An 18436-nucleotide genomic window follows, 5' to 3' on the forward strand; every position below is an offset into this window, starting at 1 on the left:
ATTCCAATAGAGGAGCCTGGCAGATACCCCCTGGTCCATGGGGTCACAAGGAGTGGGACATGACTGATTGACTGTACACAGCACACACAACACACAGTCTCTGAATTACCAATAACTTAACTTTCTAGTATTAAATGGTAGAGTGAAAATACTCTGTTTATGAAAAAGCAGAGCATCTAAGCTTACTTCTCTCATGTACCTTATTTGATTCTCGTTTCTCAGAGCAGCTGAGATGAGGAAAGACCACTATTCATGTAAACATTTAAAGTTCAAGCCAAATAAATAAATAAAATAAAAACTTATGGACCCCTATTGCCATGGAAACAAGCTCTTCAAGGGGAACTCAGCATCTTGCATGTTGTTGTTGTTGTTTAGCCGCTCAGTTACATCTGACTCTGCAACCCCACGGACTGCAGCACATCACCTGCTTCATATCCTAGAAACCCCCAATTATATCTAATCCTTTAGGGTTCACCAGACATATCATTGTGCCCAAAAGCACCAGGCTTATGTCACTCTTAACCTTTGTGATTGCTGTCTCTTCTTCCTAGAAACTCCTCTCCCACCTGCCTGCCTCACCTGGATCACACCTCCTTACCCTTCAGGTCTCACATTAGACATCATTGCCATCCAGAAACCTTTGTTAAACCACAGACCAGTCTTTGATCTACTGTTAGCTCTCACAGGCTCTTCGGCTTTCCTCATCACACCTTGGGCCACTCTGTGTTGTCACCTTTGGTTACACGACAGCTTCCTTACTGGGCCATAAGAAGATGAATGTTGAACATGAAAATGCTAGTTACTCAGTCGTGTCTGACTCCGTGACTCCATGGACTGTAGCCCTCCAGGCTCCTCTGTACATGGGATTTCCCAAGTGAGAATACTGGCATGGGCTGCATTTCCTCCTCCAGATTAGGATCTTCCCAATCCAGGGACTGAACCCTGGTCTCTTGCATTGCAGGTGGATTCTTTACCATCTGAGTCATCAGGTCAACTCTGTCTTTGGTTATTGCTGGAGACTAGTGCCTAAAATATTTCCACATTAAATAATTATTTAATAAGCTTTGTGACTATATAAATAAGGGCAAGTGCTGTAAATGTTGCAGAGAAAAGCAAATTCTGACTTCACACTGGAACTGTTTCTTTGACTTATTTTTCATTGCTTTTGTTATTATAATCATACACAATGACCTGCCTCAGTGAATCCTGCCCCTATGCCTGACTGTTAAAGTGCCTTTGTTCAGAATCCTGTCCACCTGTAGATGGCAGGAAGGAAGATATTAACACACCCCTTGCCTGAGGCTTGCCATTGTAGGAGATGTTTGCAAGATTAATGGCCTTTTTACCTTGTCTCCTCCTCTCTGCTCATCTCTGATCTAGAAAAGAACCTGGCATCCAGGCTCTGTAGAATGGTGATAATGAGACATTAGTCTGTCATCTTCTTGGTCATTTCAACTGGAGAATTTTGATGGGCAAGGAGGAGATTCCCAAGCAATGTTCTGATAGCGTTTAAAGCAGAGGGAATAGTTTGAGCAAAGGCATGCAGGTGTGCTGAGCATGGAAGGAGACAGATTAACAATGGCTTGAAGGGCCACAAAGAATAATTGCTCTGGGCCCCACAAAGAAGCAGGTAAAACGTACAGACAGCTAGATGGTAGAATTAGATCCCTGCATGGTTTTTAGGGGAAGCTCACTGACTGAAAAGGCCCAGCTTGGCCAAGCACCACAGTAACCATCTGCACAAGTTGTTTTACGAAAGGAGGTTCTAGTAAGGAACATGGAACTTATAAGCCACCACCAACCGGAAAGGTCAAAAGTTTGGGAAAGGTCAAAAGGAGACAGCATATGTCTGATCATCTCCCAGAATCCTCCTCAATGGCACCCATCTTGGCTGAGCGATGTGTGAGTCACCAGGAAGGATTCTTGAATTAGAATGATTGGCCAAAAACAACCTGGAAACTAGTCCCATCACCATAAAACCCAAGACTGTGAGCCATGTGGCAGGGCAGTTCTCCTGGGTTCTCTTACCCTACTGCCCTCTGCCTAGGTGCCCCTTCCCAATGAAGTCTTTGTCAGCATGTAAGTCTCCTCAGACAATTCATTTTGAGTGTTAGACAAGATTCCACTTTTGGACACTGGATGGGATCCCACTTCTTGCAACATGGCCATCCGTTTCACCTAAGCTCTAGGTAATCCACGTTGTCCCGGATCTAAGAAATTTTGGAGGACATGACACGGCTCACATATGCATATTGATATCAGGTTTCCTCAGCTCAACAAAAATCAGAAAGGAGCTGGGAGAGGGCCATATATTCTGTCAACAAAAGAATTGCTGGGCTTCACAAACTCATTCTTCACTGATGTCTCTGGTACCCAGAAGTCAGAGAAGAAAAGGACCTATCATATAGTCTCAGGGATGGAGAGGAGATAGGTCAGGGGCAGGGGCTCTTCTTCTTCTCACCGATCCCCTTGTCCAGATGACAGTTCTACAGGAAGTAATCCTAGTGACTATGGTGGAGCATCTTGATACAATCTTCAGATTCTTAGGTGTTGTTTGTTCCTAATGTTACACATCTCCGAAAAGACACAGATAACTGTAGGCAGACAGAAATATTCCCTTCTTGACTCCAGGATTACAGATATGATTTTGTCCCATCAAAGCAAAATTCTGGTCTCTCTGATAATTAAGATTCAAAAAGGAATCCTCAAGTCATAGCACATCACAGAGCAGTCAATTTGTCAACCTCACTAGCTTTCCAAGGGAAACTGAGACTTAGAAAGAGGAAGTAGTCAGGTGTAGATCCTGCTGTATCATCTATGCAGTCTGTCATGGTGTCTCCTCTGAATGCCCAGCTCATGGTTGTCTTTCTTCCCGTGTGTGTGTGGTATAATCACCTTAATTGTCTGCAACAGCCTGAAACGAAATCCTGGAACCAGCTTTGTGAAGTTGGACAAGTGACTTGTTTTTGCTGAACTTCAATTTCCCCTTTGGTGAAAGACCAATTTGTAAGGACATAAAGTCCTGTGAATGTACAATACACAGGATATATTTGGTCCTTAGTCTGTCAAGTCCAGGGCACTAAAACTCTTTGGGGAGATGTGATAACTTATGACAACCTCCAATAAGAGTTGAGTGCCCTGGCCGTAGACACACACACATGCATTTTAGACTAGCTCCAGCTGTGTGACCTTGCACATTATTGCATTTACCTAACCTCAGTTTCCTTTGGTGGAACACAGTGGTAAAAATAGAACTGCACCTCATAGTTTGTTGTGATGATTCAAGGAGTTAATGTGTGAACAATGCTTGACACATAGGAAGTACTCACAGAAGGGGTTCTAGGAGTATGATCACAGGGCATTGTACTCTGTCTTCTGTTCTGCCCGTAGTCTGAATCCCCTATCGGGAAAGAAGATTCCTCGAGACAGTGCAACTTGCAATAGGGGAATTTATTACTGACTCGAGCCAGGGCCTCCTGCCCTCACCAAGGGTGTGAGAACGAAAAGGCCCCGAGCCCCAGTTGTCTTGGGTATTTATTGGGTACAATCAGGTAGTTGGTGCAAGCGGATTGGTTACACAGTTGCAAGGCAATTTTTGTTGGCCCAATCCTTGTGGGCTTTCAGCTTTCCCCTGATAGGTTCCCTTTTTCTTGCTAGGTACATGTTGATTGGCTGGCTCCAGGTGGCCTGATAATTATGTTACCCCGGGAAACCAGGCCTACTCCTAATCTAGGCTGCCTGTCATGGCGTTAGCCGTGACAGCCTCACATCTTCCTTCCCAGAGAAATATATCTAGCCTTCAACATATCTTGAGGACCAGGCTCTGGAATAGTCACAGGGCCACAGAGATGAATTAGGTACCATTTTTTCTTTTCACACACTCTCACTTTGTCAGAGGACCAGACTCATGAGAATAAAATCACTCTAAGGGTGGTGTGCTAGGGGACGTTGAAAAATAATGAAGGAGGGGTATTTTATTGGCAGCATAAGGCATCAATAGGGGCTCTCCAAGAGGATGAAGAAAAAATCAAGCCACCAAGAAGAACTCCAAATAAAAGTAAAAAGGTGTGAGAGTGCAGAGTATGGGCTAAAGGAATAAGAGGAGGGGCCTTGAGGGAGATGGGGTCCCTAAGCTTCCACTTTCCTTTCCTCATGTTCAGAGCTGAGAGATAAACCAGATTTAGCCTCTGTGAATGTTTGAGTGAGCTCCTGGCCTTAGATTTCACCTCACCAGCTTCATGAAGCCTTATTGGAAGACTGGGCTGCATATCTGCAAACTCATTCTAGGTTCTGAGCCTGTCTTCAGCCATAGTAGCAGCTCTACTCTGGAGTCTGAGCTGCCCTATCATTATTCTGGGAGACTCTACTCAACCTTTTGAATCACTGGCACACCACCTTGCCTCCATAAATCTCACACATGACTCTAATTCAACATGGAGCCCACCATAAAAGACATCCATATGGTTATTGTCATTCAGTTGTAAAGTCGTGTCTGACTTTTTAGCAACCACATGGACTACAGCACAACAGCCTCCTCTGTCCTCCACTATCTCCCAGAGTTTGCTCAGATTTATGCCCATTGAGTTGGTGATGCTATCCAATCATTTCAGCAACACCCTTCTCCTTTTGCCTTCAATCTTTCCCAGTATCAGGGTATTTTCCAATGAGTTGGCTCTTTGCATCAGGTGGTCAAAGTATTAGAGCTTCAGCTTCAGCATCAATCCATCCAGTATTCAGGGCTGATTCCTTTAGGATTGACTGGTTTGATCTTCTTGCAGTCCAAGGACTCTCAAGAGTCTTCTCTAACACCACAATTTGAAAGCATCAATTCTTCAGTGCTCAGCCTTCTTTATGGTCTAATTCTCACATCTGTACTTGACTACTGGAAAAACTGTCACTTTGACTATATGGACCCTTGTTGGCAAAGTGATGTCTCTGTTTTTTAATATGTTGTCTAGGTTTGTCATAGCTTTCCTTCCAAAGAGCAAGTGTCTTTTAATTTCATGGCTGCCATCACCATCTGCAGTGATTTTGCAGCCTAGGAAAATAAAATCTGCCACTGCTTCCATTTTTCCCCCTTCTATTTCCATAAAGTGATGGCACTGGATGCCATGATCTTGGTTTTTTTAATATTGAATTTCAAGCCAGCTTTTTCACTCTTCTCTTTCACCCTCATGAAGAGGCTCTTTAGTTCCTCTTCACTTTCTGTCATTAGAGCTGTATCATCTGATGAGGACCCAAATTATTCTGTTTCACCAACAACAATGAGGCTCAAAGAAGGGAGTAGAACCAAGAACTGAAACCAGATGGGCTCGACCAGTGAGTGCCCTTCACTGTCCACTGGGCTGCATGTGGCAGTCAGATAATGGAGTGAAAGTGAAAGTCATTCAGTAATATCCAAGTCTTTGTGACCCCATGGACTGTATAGGAATTCTCCAGGCAAGAATACTGGAGTGGATAGCCTTTCCCTTCTCCAGGGGTCTTCCCAACCCAGGGATCGAACCCAGGTCTCCAGCATTGCAGGCAGATTCTTTACCAGCTGAACCACAAGGAAAGCCCAAGAATACTGGAGTGGGTAGACTATCCCTTCTCCAGCGGATCTTCCTGACCCAGGGATTAGACTAGGGTCTCCTGCATTGCAGGTGGGTTCTTTACCAACTGAGCTATCAGGGAAGCCCAGATAATGGAGTGCCGGCCTCCAATAATGATAACCACTGCATATGGAGCATCTAATGTATTCATGCTTTATATAACTTTCCATTTTGATTCTAACCTATCTGGTTTCATGGGAAAAGCTACTTGTAATAAAGAAGAGTAGTTTGCATTTTATGACTCCCTACCATCTTGAAGAGAGATTTGATATTGAAGGATATTCCTTTTTAAAGATGACTAACAGCTGTGTGCAGGTTAGGAGAGAAGGAAGGAAGGAGGAGGAAGAGATGGAGATAGAGGGCAGTTTTATCTCTGGATGTGAAATAGTCAATAGAAAGAGAGACTGGTTTAAGAACTACTCAATACATCAGTTGTTCTATTCTTAGAATGATTCTGTGTGTGTGTTGAATAGTGCTGTTAGTCAAAGGCTATAAACTTTCAGTTATAAGAAGAGTAAGTGCCCAACAGTGTGTCTACAGTCAATGGATTAACTTTAGCATATTATATTCATGCAATATATTACAGTGGTGTATTATATACTTGAAGTTTGCTAAAAGACTATGTCTTAAGGGTTCTTGCCATAAGAAAGCTAACTATGTGAGGTGAATGCTGTGATGTTTTAATTATCTTGGTTGAGGTTGTCATTTCATAATGTATGTTAAATCATCACATTGCACACCTTAAAACTGTTTTAAAATAACCACTACAATATTGTAATTAGCCTCCAACTAATAAAAATAAATGAAAAAAAAAAAACTAAAAACTTAAGAGCTAAAATAAGAAAAAGTAAAATGGTGTACCCATGAATCTACTCACCATATGATATATAATTGCATGCATGGTATTCAATACCAATGTCAGTTGACTATCGCTTTGTAAGATGTAAGTTTTAGGGGAAGTTAAAAGAAAGGCACACTGGGCCTCACATCTTTGTAACATCCTGTGAATCTATGATAATAGTAGATCCTCAAAATATTCACTGATTCAGTATTTGTGAATTTGTGTAACCAACTGATAACATGTACACCCATTCTGTACCCATAGAGCCATTCTATTTCTCATTTTGAGTACAGTATTTAATAAATTACATGAAATATTCAACACTTTATTATAAAATAGGTTTTGTGTTAGATGATTTTACCCAACTGTAGGCTTCCTGGTTGGTGCTAGTGGTAAAGAACCCACTTGCCAATTCAGAATACACAAGAGAGGAGCCTGGCAGGCTACAGTCCATAGAGTTGCAGAGTTAGACATGACCAAAGTAGCTTAGCACGCATAGCCAATCAACAATGTTGTGACAGTTTCAGGAGGACAGTGAAGTGACTCAGACATACATGTGTATGTATCCATTCTCCTCCAAACTCTCTCCTCCCATCCACATAACTGCCACAAAACATTGAGCAGAGTTCCCCATGCTATACAGTAGGATCTTGCTGGTTATACATTTTAAATATAGCAGTGTGCACATGTCGACCCCAAACTCCCTTCTCCCCATCCTTCCCCCTGGCAGCCATAAGTTCACTCTCTAAGCCTGTGAGTCTGTTTTTGTTTTGTAAACAAGTTCATTAAATAAGGTACTTTTAAACAGAAACACACATGATGTAAGTTATGTGTTGATCCGTTGGCAAAAATGTAATCAGAGGCTCACTGGAACCCAATTCTGTTTTTTCCCTGAGAGCCTTGGCTAAGTATTCATCTACTCAGGATTTGTGGTCATTTTATAGAACATACCTACTGTGTAAAGAATCCATCTGCCAATGCAGGAGACGTAAGAGACATGGGTTCAATCCCTGGGTCAGGAAGATCCCCTGGAAGAACGCATGGCAACCCTCTCCATTATTCTTGCCTGGAGAATCCCATGGACAGAGGAGCCTGAAGGGTTAGAGTTCATAAGGTTGCAAAGAGTTGGACACAACTGAAGTGACTTAGCATGCACACACACACCATGAATAAGGAGAATCAGCCACATTTCCAAGTAAATAATAAAAAGGAAAAATGGTGCTTTCATTCTCCAACCTGAGATCACCATGTAGTCAGACTGATGAGACCAAACTGGCGAAGGAGTTTTCAAAGTATTGATTTGGTCTTGCTTATGTGAATATATGTGATATGCCCTGAGAATGCACTTCTTAGGTCTACAACTGTGGAGAAAGTAAATGATTTACCTCCTGAAATCACCATTGCATTGAGGCCAAAGTCTGAACTCAGTGGATTTCTGAGGACTTTGGCTCCAGCATTCTCCACTGACTTTACCATAAATTTTCCTAGAACTACACAGTGGTGTAAGATGTTGTTTTTGTTTTATTTATTCTTGGTTGTACTGGGTCTTCATTGCTGTATGTGGTCTTTCTCTAGCTGTGGAGAGTAGGGGCTACTCTCCAGTTGCAGTGGATGGGCTTCTCATTGCTGTGGCTTCTCTTGTTGTAGAGCTTGGGCTCTAGGGCACGTGGGCTTTAGTTGCAGCTCACAGGCTCCAGAATGCAGGCTTAGTAGTTGTGACACACAGGCTTTGCTGTCTCTCGGCACATGAATCTTCTCAGATCAAACTCATGTCCCCTGCTTTGCAAGGTGAATTCTTAAACACTGGGCCACCAAGGAAATCCACTACTCTGTTATTAACAGGAACGAAGCACTGATGCATGCTACATGACAGATGAGTCTCAAAAGTATTATGCTGAGTGAAAAAGCCAGACCCCTATATTGTATGATGCTGTTTATATGAGATGTTCAGATCAGGCAGATCCATAGGGACAAACAGCAGATAAGTGGTTGCTGGGGGCTGGGGAGAGGAGGACTGCCAATGGGATGAGGTCTTCCATTTGGGGGGTGATGAAAATATTCTAGAACTAGATAGAGATGTTGGTTAAATAACACTATGCATGCACTACATGCTACCAAATTGTTCTCTTTAAAGCAGTTAATTTTAAGTTATGTGAATTTCACCTTGAACATAAAACAAAGCCAAAAGAGCTTAAAAAAATAAAATCATGATAGTACTCTTATTTTATGGGTTTGTGTTTGTTCTCATGTCTCATGCATATGAAGTTCTGCAAAGATGCCCATCACATTCATCGTTGTGACTGTGTGGCTGGCCATTGCATGACTTCTTACCTTATTTGTAGCATCTCAATCATAATAAGAAGAAACATATTTGTTTATTGATTTAAAAATATTTTAAAGGACACTGAATTGGGCAAATGATATGAATGGAGAAGAAATAGGGTAGTGAGGCACACAAGGCAGGTTCCTCAGCCCCACTGGGTACTGTCAGAGCTGCTCTCCTGCCAAAGTCAGGAGCCAGGGCTCCAAATCCCAGCCTCTGCTCAAGCTGCTGAGAAGCTAAGGTAATTGACTCACTCTTGACAGGCAGGGAGGGAGGGAAGGTGAGGACAATCCTCTGAGGTTGACTGATGACTCCCAGGGTCCCCAGGGGTCCCAGCATCCCTGTACCAGAGGGCAGATGCAGGGACAGTGGGACCACAGAGGGAGATGGCATCAGACAGGGGGCAGAGGTAGCATAAATAATGGAGGTGAGGCTCAGTAAGCCCCCCACCTGACTGCTCAGGGTGGCAGCTTCCTTGCCTTGCACCCCTCACTCACACAGCCTTTTCCTACAGGAGAAGAGCAAACCAGAGCCTCCAGGTGAAGAAGCAGGTGCAGAGCCTGGAGTCCCAGGTGAGTCATCTTCTCTCCCTCCCACTTGACCAGGAGAGACCTAGGGAACCAGCAATCACAGACTCAGAGAAGGCACACTGCTTACAAAACCCTTCGTGTAATTTAAATCTAATGGGTGGAAAGTGAAGCCAGGGCTCCACTTCTTGGCTTCAAAGTAATGTCATGATTGCTTTGCAGGTGAGGAAACAGAGGTGCCATGATAAAAGATATACCACTCTACCCAGAACACTCGTCTGACTTTTACCTGCTCTCCCTTCTCTATTCTAGCCAAAAACCAATGGTGAACTGATTGCAGGGAGGCAGAGAAAAGAGACAAACTGATTTAGGATCCAGTCACTCCGTGTGATTGTAATGTATTAGGGAGGCACCAGGGTGGACAGGTGCTGTGATGGTAAGGAGTCAAGGATGAAAATAGGGAGGATAAAGGGAGGTGGCAGGTGGCTAAGAGGGGAGCGAGGGGATGCAGAGAGGGGAACACAAACAGCTTCATGATAAGAGAGAGCCATGATGGGGGCAGACAGGCAAGGCAAGTCGGAGACTACCCATACTACTACCCATACTACTCTCCTCCCCAGGGGACACTGTGTAATACTTGAGATCCCTCTGATTGTCACAGTTGGAGATGCTACTGGCATCTAGAGAGTGACAGGGATGCTGTTCATCTTCTAATGCCCAGGGCAGCCCCCAACCATAGAAAATGATCAGTCCCTAATGTCCCTGATGCTGAAGTTGGAAAATCCTGCTGCAGTGGTATATGTGGACAGGGTCTGTCCACACGTGGGTTTGACCTCTGAGTTCTGGGAGAGGACTAGCCCCTCTGTGAGTTCCTCTAAGTGTCAGAGAGCTCGGTCACACTCCTTCTCTGGGGCTGTTCAGTTTAATTGCAGAGGAGCCCCTAAGTGTTCTCCTGGTGGATCAATGCCAAGAGATATCAGTCCACCTCGCTGCCATCATGAACTCACACCCTTCAGGGTTCTAAGGCTTTTTGTTTTGTTTTAAAAAATTAAGGGACTTTACTTCTTGGAGCAGTTTTAGGTTTACAGAAAATTGAGCAGATAGTGCAGAGGATTTCCACATACCCTTTCTCTTCCTGCACACAGCTTCCCCTATTATTAACATCCTGCTTTAGTAAGTAACTGTGTTGCAGTTACTGAACCAATATTGACACATTTTTATTTATTTTATTTTTTTCATTTATTTTTATTAGTTGGAGGCTAATTACTTTACAATATTGTAGTGGGTTTTGTCATACATTGACATGAATCAGCCATGGATTTACATGTATTCCCCATCCCGATCCCCCCTCCCACCTCCCTCTCCACCTGATTCCTCTGGGTCTTCCCAGTGCACCAGGCCCAAGCACTTGTCTCATGCATCCAGCCTGGGCTGGTGATCTGTTTCACCATGGATAATATACATGTTTCAATGCTGTTCTTTCAAAACATCCCACTCTCGCCTTCTCCCACAGAGTCCAAAAGTCTGTTCTGTACATCTGTGTCTCTTTTTCTGTTTTGCATATAGGGTTATCATTACCATCTTTCTAAATTCCATATATATGCGTTAGTATACTATATTGGTCTTTATCTTTCTGGCTTACTTCACTCTGTATAATGGGCTCCAGTTTCATCCATCTCATTAGAACTGATTCAAATGAATTCTTTTTAATGGCTGAGTAATATTCCATGGTGTGTATGTACCACAGCTTCCTTATCCATTCATCTGCTGATGGGCATCTAGATTGCTTCCATGTCCTGGCTATTATAAATAGTGCTGTGATAAACATTGGGGTGCACGTGACACATTTTTATTAACTAAAGCCCACAGTTTACCTTAGGGTTCACTCTTGGTGCTGTTCTACTTATGGGTTTTGACAAAGGGGAAATGTCATATATTCACCGTAATATCATACAGAATTGTTTCATCAACTTAAAAAAAATGGAGTTCCACCTAATGGAATTGGAGTTTCATCCCTTACTCTCCCCTCCTGAGTCCCTGACAACCACCAATCTCTTTACTGTCTCCACAGTTTTCCAGAATGAACAGAAACCAATCTTAGCTGTGTTCTGTATCCCTGTCATCCCAGAATGTGTGTATTAAGTCTTGGGCCACCTCCCCAGGATGTGGTGAGCTCTTCTCTTCTTATAGTTCCTCTCTTTCTACCTTCTTGACTGTGCATCTTAATTAATAAACAGAGGGAGTCTGTGGATGGTCTGGTCTAGTGAAGCTAAAAACTCCCCAGTCCTGGGGAGTAGCTCTAAGATTCATTAGCAGCCACCAGTAAGTGATAAGTATAACAGAGAAGTAAGCAGAAGATAGGCTTTGGGGTCATTCAGATGTTGGTTCAGAGCCAGGCTCCCCTACTCAGGAGTCATGGTCCCTTGGCAAAGCTGTGTATCCTCTGTGGATATAGCTGCCACTTCTGTAAAGTGAAAGTTAATCACACAGTCGTGTCCGACTTTTTGCAATCCCATGGACTATAACGTGCCAGGCTCCTTTGTCCATGGAATTCTCCAGGCAAGAATACTGGAGTGGGTTGTCATTTCCTTCTCCAGGGGATCTTCCCGACCCAGGGATTGAACCTGGGTCTCCTGCACTGCAGGCAGATTCTTTACCAACTGAACCACTTCTGTAAAATAGGGATCAAAGCAAGTGCCTCAAAATATTAGGATAATGGTTTAATAAGAAACCATTTAATGAGCACAGGTGCCAACATCCTGTAAAAAGTAGCTATTCTCAGCAATAACTCAAAATCCAGTGCCAGAGACACTTAAATCTCTAAGATGACACATTATAATGATGGCCATGAAAAAGTTAGAAGCAAGGATTTTAAGACTCACTCAGGAGTTGTTTCAGAAGCACCCAGGAATGAATGACTAGGTCTGTTTTGGAAAGAGATGTCCAGGAAAACTACGCAGAGAAGGTGACACTTCAGCTGAGTCTTAAAAATGAACAGATGTTGGTCAGTTGGAGAAGAGAAGGACCTCAATTTGGCAGCAAGAGTGGTTAAGGAACTACAACTGTGCTCTCTAGATCATTGGTTCTCAACTTGGGATGGCTTTGTCCCCGTCCCCATGGGGACATTGGCAATGTCTGGAGATAATTTTGGTTGTCGCTCCTGAGCGGGGCTACTGGCATCCAGCTGGTGGAGGTCAGGGATGCTGCTAAGCACCTTACAGTGCACAGGAGAGCCCCGCAAGGCAACGGATGATCTGGCACCAAATATTGAGAAAACTTGCACCAGCTGTTGGAGAACTTCAGGAAGCTGAGAGCACAGCCCACGTGATCCCAGTCTCGTCCATTCAATGTGTTCTTGGAGCCTCTTGTTTCCAAGTCATTGACCTTGACCCACCCACTCTGCGATCTCAGAGTATCAGGACTGAGTGGGACTGTTACGGCTACCATCCTGGGGGCATACAGCAGGTGCTGACACAAAATTGAGGAAAAGATGCAAAGGACTCCAAGGAAGGGAGGCTGAGAAACCCTGGAAACCGGTGATGTTTGGGGGAATGCAGCCTCCATTTACCCAAGTGTGTGGTTTCCCCATTTTGGTTTGCTCTCAGACCATCAGGGCTTGCTTCATCTAGGACATGAGCCCACTGAATAGAGCGTTCATTACATTTTCCTGTTTTTTTTTTTTTTTTTCATTTTGGTAAAATACACATAACATAAAACTTACCATTTCTCCATTTTATAGCATACAATGCAGGGGCATTTAGTACATTCACAGTATTGTGCAACCACCTCCTGTAACTAGTTTCAGAATCTTCTCAGAACCCACAAAGGAAACGCCATATCCATTAGCAGTCACTCTCCATTCTCCCCTGCCCGCAGCCCTGGCAACCACTGATATGTTTTAAACTCCTACATAAAGGTTCACAGCAACACTATTTACAAGAGTGCAAAAATGAAAACAATCTAAATGTTCAGATGGGCAGATAAAAATCTTGTTTATCCCTTTGTGCGTGTGTGCTAAGTCACTCCAGTTGTGTCCGACTCTTTGGGACCCCATGAACTGTAGACCACCAGGTTCCTCTGTCCATGGGATTATCCATGCAAGAATACTGGAGTGGGCTGCCATGCCCTTCTCCATGTTTATCCATAAAGGGATATTATTTGGCCATAAAAAAGAATGAAGTTTTCATACATGCTGCAACATGGATGAACTTTAACAACATGGTGAGTAAAAGACACCAGATCCCAAAGTCCACATAATGTATGATTGCATTTAGATGACTTGCCTAGAGCAGGCAAATCTATAGACACAAAAAGTAGATTAGTGGTTTACTGCCTTTTAAACTTGACATTGCCTAATTTTAAAAGATTGCATAAAAATAGGCAAGTTATTTATAAAGAGACATTGAAAGCTCATTAAACTGAAGTTACTGAGCACAGACCAGGTACATTTTTTCACTTATCATAGATAGCTCCTATTGTTTTCCTGATCACAGTTCAAGAACAATTCATTTAGTTCTCATAATAGCTCTTTGAGGCAGGTGGAGGGGAATGGAGGTGCAAAGAGATAAAGAAATTGCTCAGTTTCACACAGTGTGGGCAGAGCAGGGATTTGAAGTCTATCAGCTGACTCACTCATCTGTTTGTCAGATGACTATGTTGCATTGCCTCAGAACACATAGATGGTTCTCATGGAATTAGGAAAACAACCACAACATTATTTCTACACAGTGTCTTGCCTCAGGTGTCTTGCATGGATAACTCCAGAGGAAGAATCCGACTGATGCATACTAAGCTAAAGATGCACACTGGTCCCAAGTGTTGTAGCCATGCGATAGGAATCTCATGATGTCTGACGCTCTGGGAAGAACAGGATTTATCAGAAGGGAGCAGAAGGACAGAGCAACAGAGGAAGGAAGCTCTGGTGAATGAACATTTTGATTTTTGGAGGCAACCTAGAGGGATAGAAAGGTAGCAACTTTGGGGACAGCCAGTCACGGGTTCTGGCATTTTGAAAGTGTTACCATAAACAAGTTTCTTAGACCCTTTCCAATTTTCTCAGTGGGTAGTCTCAAGATACTCAAGACAGTGATCAAAACAGCACCGCCCCCACTACATTGAAGAGAAGATTAAATCATAGGAGGCACAGAGTAGGAACTCAGCCAATGTCATCTGTCATTTATCAGGAGCAGCCCCTGGGGCAGAGCCAGGAGTGATGGAAGCTGACAACCTCCCCCTATCCAGTAGCTGACCTCTCCACATCACACCATACTTCAGGCACTTCTCAGCAGTGACTGAATTCATCCTCATCGGCTTCTCCGCCTTCCCCCACCTTCAGCTGATGTTCTTCCTGCTCTTCCTGCTGATGTACCTGTTCACGCTGCTGGGGAACCTGCTCATCATGGCCACCGTCTGGAAGGAGCACAGCCTCCACACCCCCATGTACCTCTTCCTGTGTGCCCTCTCCATCTCAGAGATCCTATACACCTTCGCCATCATCCCACGAGTGCTGGCAGACCTGCTCTCCACCCACCGCTCCATCTCCTTCATGGCCTGTGCCAGCCAGATGTTTTTCTCCTTCACGCCCGGCTTCACCCATTCCTTCCTGCTCACGGTCATGGGCTACGACTGCTACGTGGCCATCTGCCATCCCCTGCGCTACAATGTGCTCATGAGCCCCAGAGGCTGCGGCCGTCTGGTGGCCTGGTCCTGGGCTGGAGGCTCAGTCATGGGGTTGGTGGTGACAACAGCCGTTTTCCAACTCACCTTCTGTGGCTCTAATGTGATCCGCCATTTCTTCTGCCATGTGCCACCTCTCATGAAGTTGGCCTGTGGGAACGTCTCCACTGTGGCCAAGGGCGTGGGCCTGGTGTGTATCACCGCCCTGCTGGGCTGTGGTGTCCTCATCCTCTTGTCTTACGCCTTCATCGTGGCCGCCATCTTGAGGATCCCTTCAGCCGAGGGCCGGCACAAAGCCTTCTCCACGTGCGCGTCCCACCTCACCGTGGTGGTCGTGCACTACGGCTTTGCCTCTGTCATCTACCTCAAGCCCAAGGGGCCCCAGTCTCTGGAAGGAGACACGCTGATGGGCATCACCTACACGGTCCTCACTCCCTTCCTGAGCCCCATCATCTTCAGCCTCAGGAACAGGGAGCTGAAGGAAGCCGTGAAGAAGGCCTTCCTCAGCAAGCTCTAGCCAAAAAAGGTGGGAGGAATTCCTTGGAACTGACTAAACTGGGTTACCAGATGCTACCATCAGAGATGGCACCTGTAAGCATGTAATAACCTGTGTTTGTCTGATGCTTTATGGTTTACAGGGACATTTGTAGGCTACATCTATGTGTTTGCAAAAATGGTTAAACAGTGTCATGCATATATGCAGGGTGGAAAGATGTATGAGATGATAATACACAAAAAGTCATATTCATTGATCTTCTATCTGTTGCAGAGCACTTTGTCAGGTACCGTTAAACTTGGAATTTGTTCTCCTGTGAGAAATCAGGGTGGTGTAATTACTCCTATCACCATAAACCCACAGCGCCAAGAGAGATGGAAGATATCAGGTCTCCACCTTCTTGTAGGCAGCAACAGGTAGCTACATCACAAGTGTTTTGAGACTACGGCAGACTAAACCAGATTACAGCAGAGGAGAGCGAAGCACTCTAAATTTCAGCATTGCTGATCTGTGCAGTTGCAGTTAGCAATGATAATATGCAGGTGGCACTGGTGATAAAGAATCTGCCCGCAATGCAGGAGACACAGGATGCTCAAGTTCAATGGATCTCTAAGTGGGGAAGATCCCCTGGAGGAGGAAATGGCAACCACTCCAGTATTCTTGCCTAGAAAATCTCATGGACAGAGGAGCCTGGCAGGCTATAGTTGATGGAGGGCTGCAAAGAGTTGGACATGATGACTGAACATCAACCCACCACCAATGTGCAGATTCAGAAAATCTGAAGGAAATCTCCGTGTTTCAAGTGTGAATCTCAAACAGCTGCAGAGAAACAGAGAAGTCTGTATAATTAGTTCAAGGGAAAAAGTCCCATTGTGAGAAATTGCCTGCCATGGGAAGAGTGTGAAGTGGCACAGCCACCAGGAGGAACTCTTTGTTGAATCACAATAGTGAGTGAAGAGCCCAAAATGAAGGTATTTCTCATGGTCACATCAGTTTAAATATCCCCATTTGCACTAAGGGGGATTTAAGGTGACTCTTGAGAGTCCCTTGGACAGCAAGGAGATCAAACCAGTCAATCCTAAAAGAAGTCAATCCTGAATATTCATTGGAAGGAATAATGCTGAAGCTTGAAGCTCCAATACTTTTTGCCACCTGATGAGAAGAGCTGACTCACTGGAAGATACCCAGATGCTGGGAAATGTTGAAGGCAAAAGGAGAAGGGGGTAGCAGAGGATGAGCTGGTTAGGTAGCATCACTGATTCAATGGACATCAATTTGAGAAAACTTCAGGAGACAGTGGAAGACAGAGGAGCCTGGTGTGCTGCAGTCCATAGGGTCACAAAGAGTTTTAGTGACTGAACAACAACATCCTTCCCACCTCTATGTCCACTCATTCATTCTCTACATTGGCATCTCTATTCCTGCCCTGCAAATAGGTTCATCTGTACCATTTTTCTAGATTCTACATATATGCATTAATATGCAATGTTTTTCTTTCTGACTTACTTCACTCTGTATGATAGACTGTCACTCCAATCAAGTCTTTACAATGACCCAGTTTCGTTCCTTTTTGTGACTGAGTAATGCTGCAGCACGAGTCCCAGTAAAGCCTTGCTTGAATCTTTTGTCTGACCTCTTCTCAGTTTCTAATGACCCACTCCAGTGTTCTTGGGCTTCCCTTGTGGCTCAGCTGGTAAAGAATCCGCCTGCAATGCAGGAGACCTGGGTTCGATCCCTGGGTTGGGAAGATCCCCTGAAGAAGGGAAAGGCTACCCACTCCAGTATTCTGGCCTGGAGAATTCCATGGGGTCACAAAAGGGTCAGACATGACTGAGAGAATTTCAATTCAACTGAGTCCAAGAACCTGGATCGGTAACATGACCAGTAAATGAACAAGATAGTGTTTATCGCAGCATAGTGATTATAGGCAGTAATACTATCATAAACTTCACAGTTGTTAAGACACGATTCCCACCACATGCACACACACACAAAAAGAGATAATTATGTGATACAATAGAGGTGTTAATAGCAAACACTACAGTGGTGTTTTTCCGAAAGGTTTCATTTTCGTCTCAGGTTCAAAGGATTTGTTAACAAAATGAGCCACTCTTATATACAAATAAATAACACAAATATTTCTTAGAGAGTTATCTTGCTTACTTTCAAAAAGAGACATAGAAAGAGCAGAGAATCACCAAATTGGGTTCTGACCAACATCCAGACTTAAACAGCGCTGGGAAGTCCTGTATCACAGCACATCTGGACTCTCAATTGGGAAAGGGTCCCAGGCAGTATGTCGCTCCTTGGGTGAGATTTCCAAGTTTGCAGTTGTGGTGGTGGTGGTGGTGGTGGGTGGTTTCCTGCTTATAATCCCAGGATGGTCGAAAACTGATATCACCATCAATCTGTGACCAAATTGAGGCTCTAGTTTCATGTTAATGTTGTTTGGTTTGTTGTGTAAAACTTGGAATGTTGCCAAGTCTGGGGCTTGGTTGGCCAGGCCCCCTCCAAGGGCTCAACAACCTGAAGATTTCTCCCTCATCTTATCTCAGGTGCTGCAAGTCTTGCACTCATAGCAGGCTCGTCGTCATCATCACCACCATCACTCCTAGTCAGGGCAGTGTCCAGGCAGGTTAGATGCAAGGTCAGAGGCCTACTCTGCTTTGTCTCTGAAGCCTAAACAAGACTATTCATTTAATTTCCCTAAGAAGTGGTAACCATATTGTAATACATAAATAGATCAAATCATCGCACTGTGTACCTTAAACTTACACAATGTAATACGTCAGTTGTATCTCAATTTCTTTTGCAGCGTAGTTTATTAGCAGTCTTGTATTAGTTTCTGGGGTGCAGCAAAGTGATAGTTATACATACACATGTAAATATACATACACACGTACCTATTCTTTCTGAAGCTCTTTTCCCATTTAGACTGTTACATAATACGTCTCAATTTTTAAAGAGCTTCTTTGATGTATT

At 44.1% G+C, this 18436-nt stretch overlaps 1 protein-coding gene across 1 annotated transcript; it reads left to right on the forward strand.

The window, feature by feature from the left end:
* Positions 1-14560: 14560 nt before the first annotated feature.
* LOC122700918 (olfactory receptor 10H1-like) lies at positions 14561-15475 on the forward strand. Its single transcript, XM_043913947.1, has one exon. The coding sequence runs from the start codon at positions 14621-14623 to the stop codon at positions 15473-15475; it is 855 nt and encodes a 284-aa protein (XP_043769882.1). The 5' UTR covers positions 14561-14620.
* The last annotated feature ends 2961 nt before the right edge of the window (positions 15476-18436 follow it).

This window comes from Cervus elaphus, chromosome 9 (assembly GCF_910594005.1).
Source record: "Cervus elaphus chromosome 9, mCerEla1.1, whole genome shotgun sequence".
Lineage (NCBI taxonomy): Eukaryota > Metazoa > Chordata > Mammalia > Artiodactyla > Cervidae > Cervus > Cervus elaphus.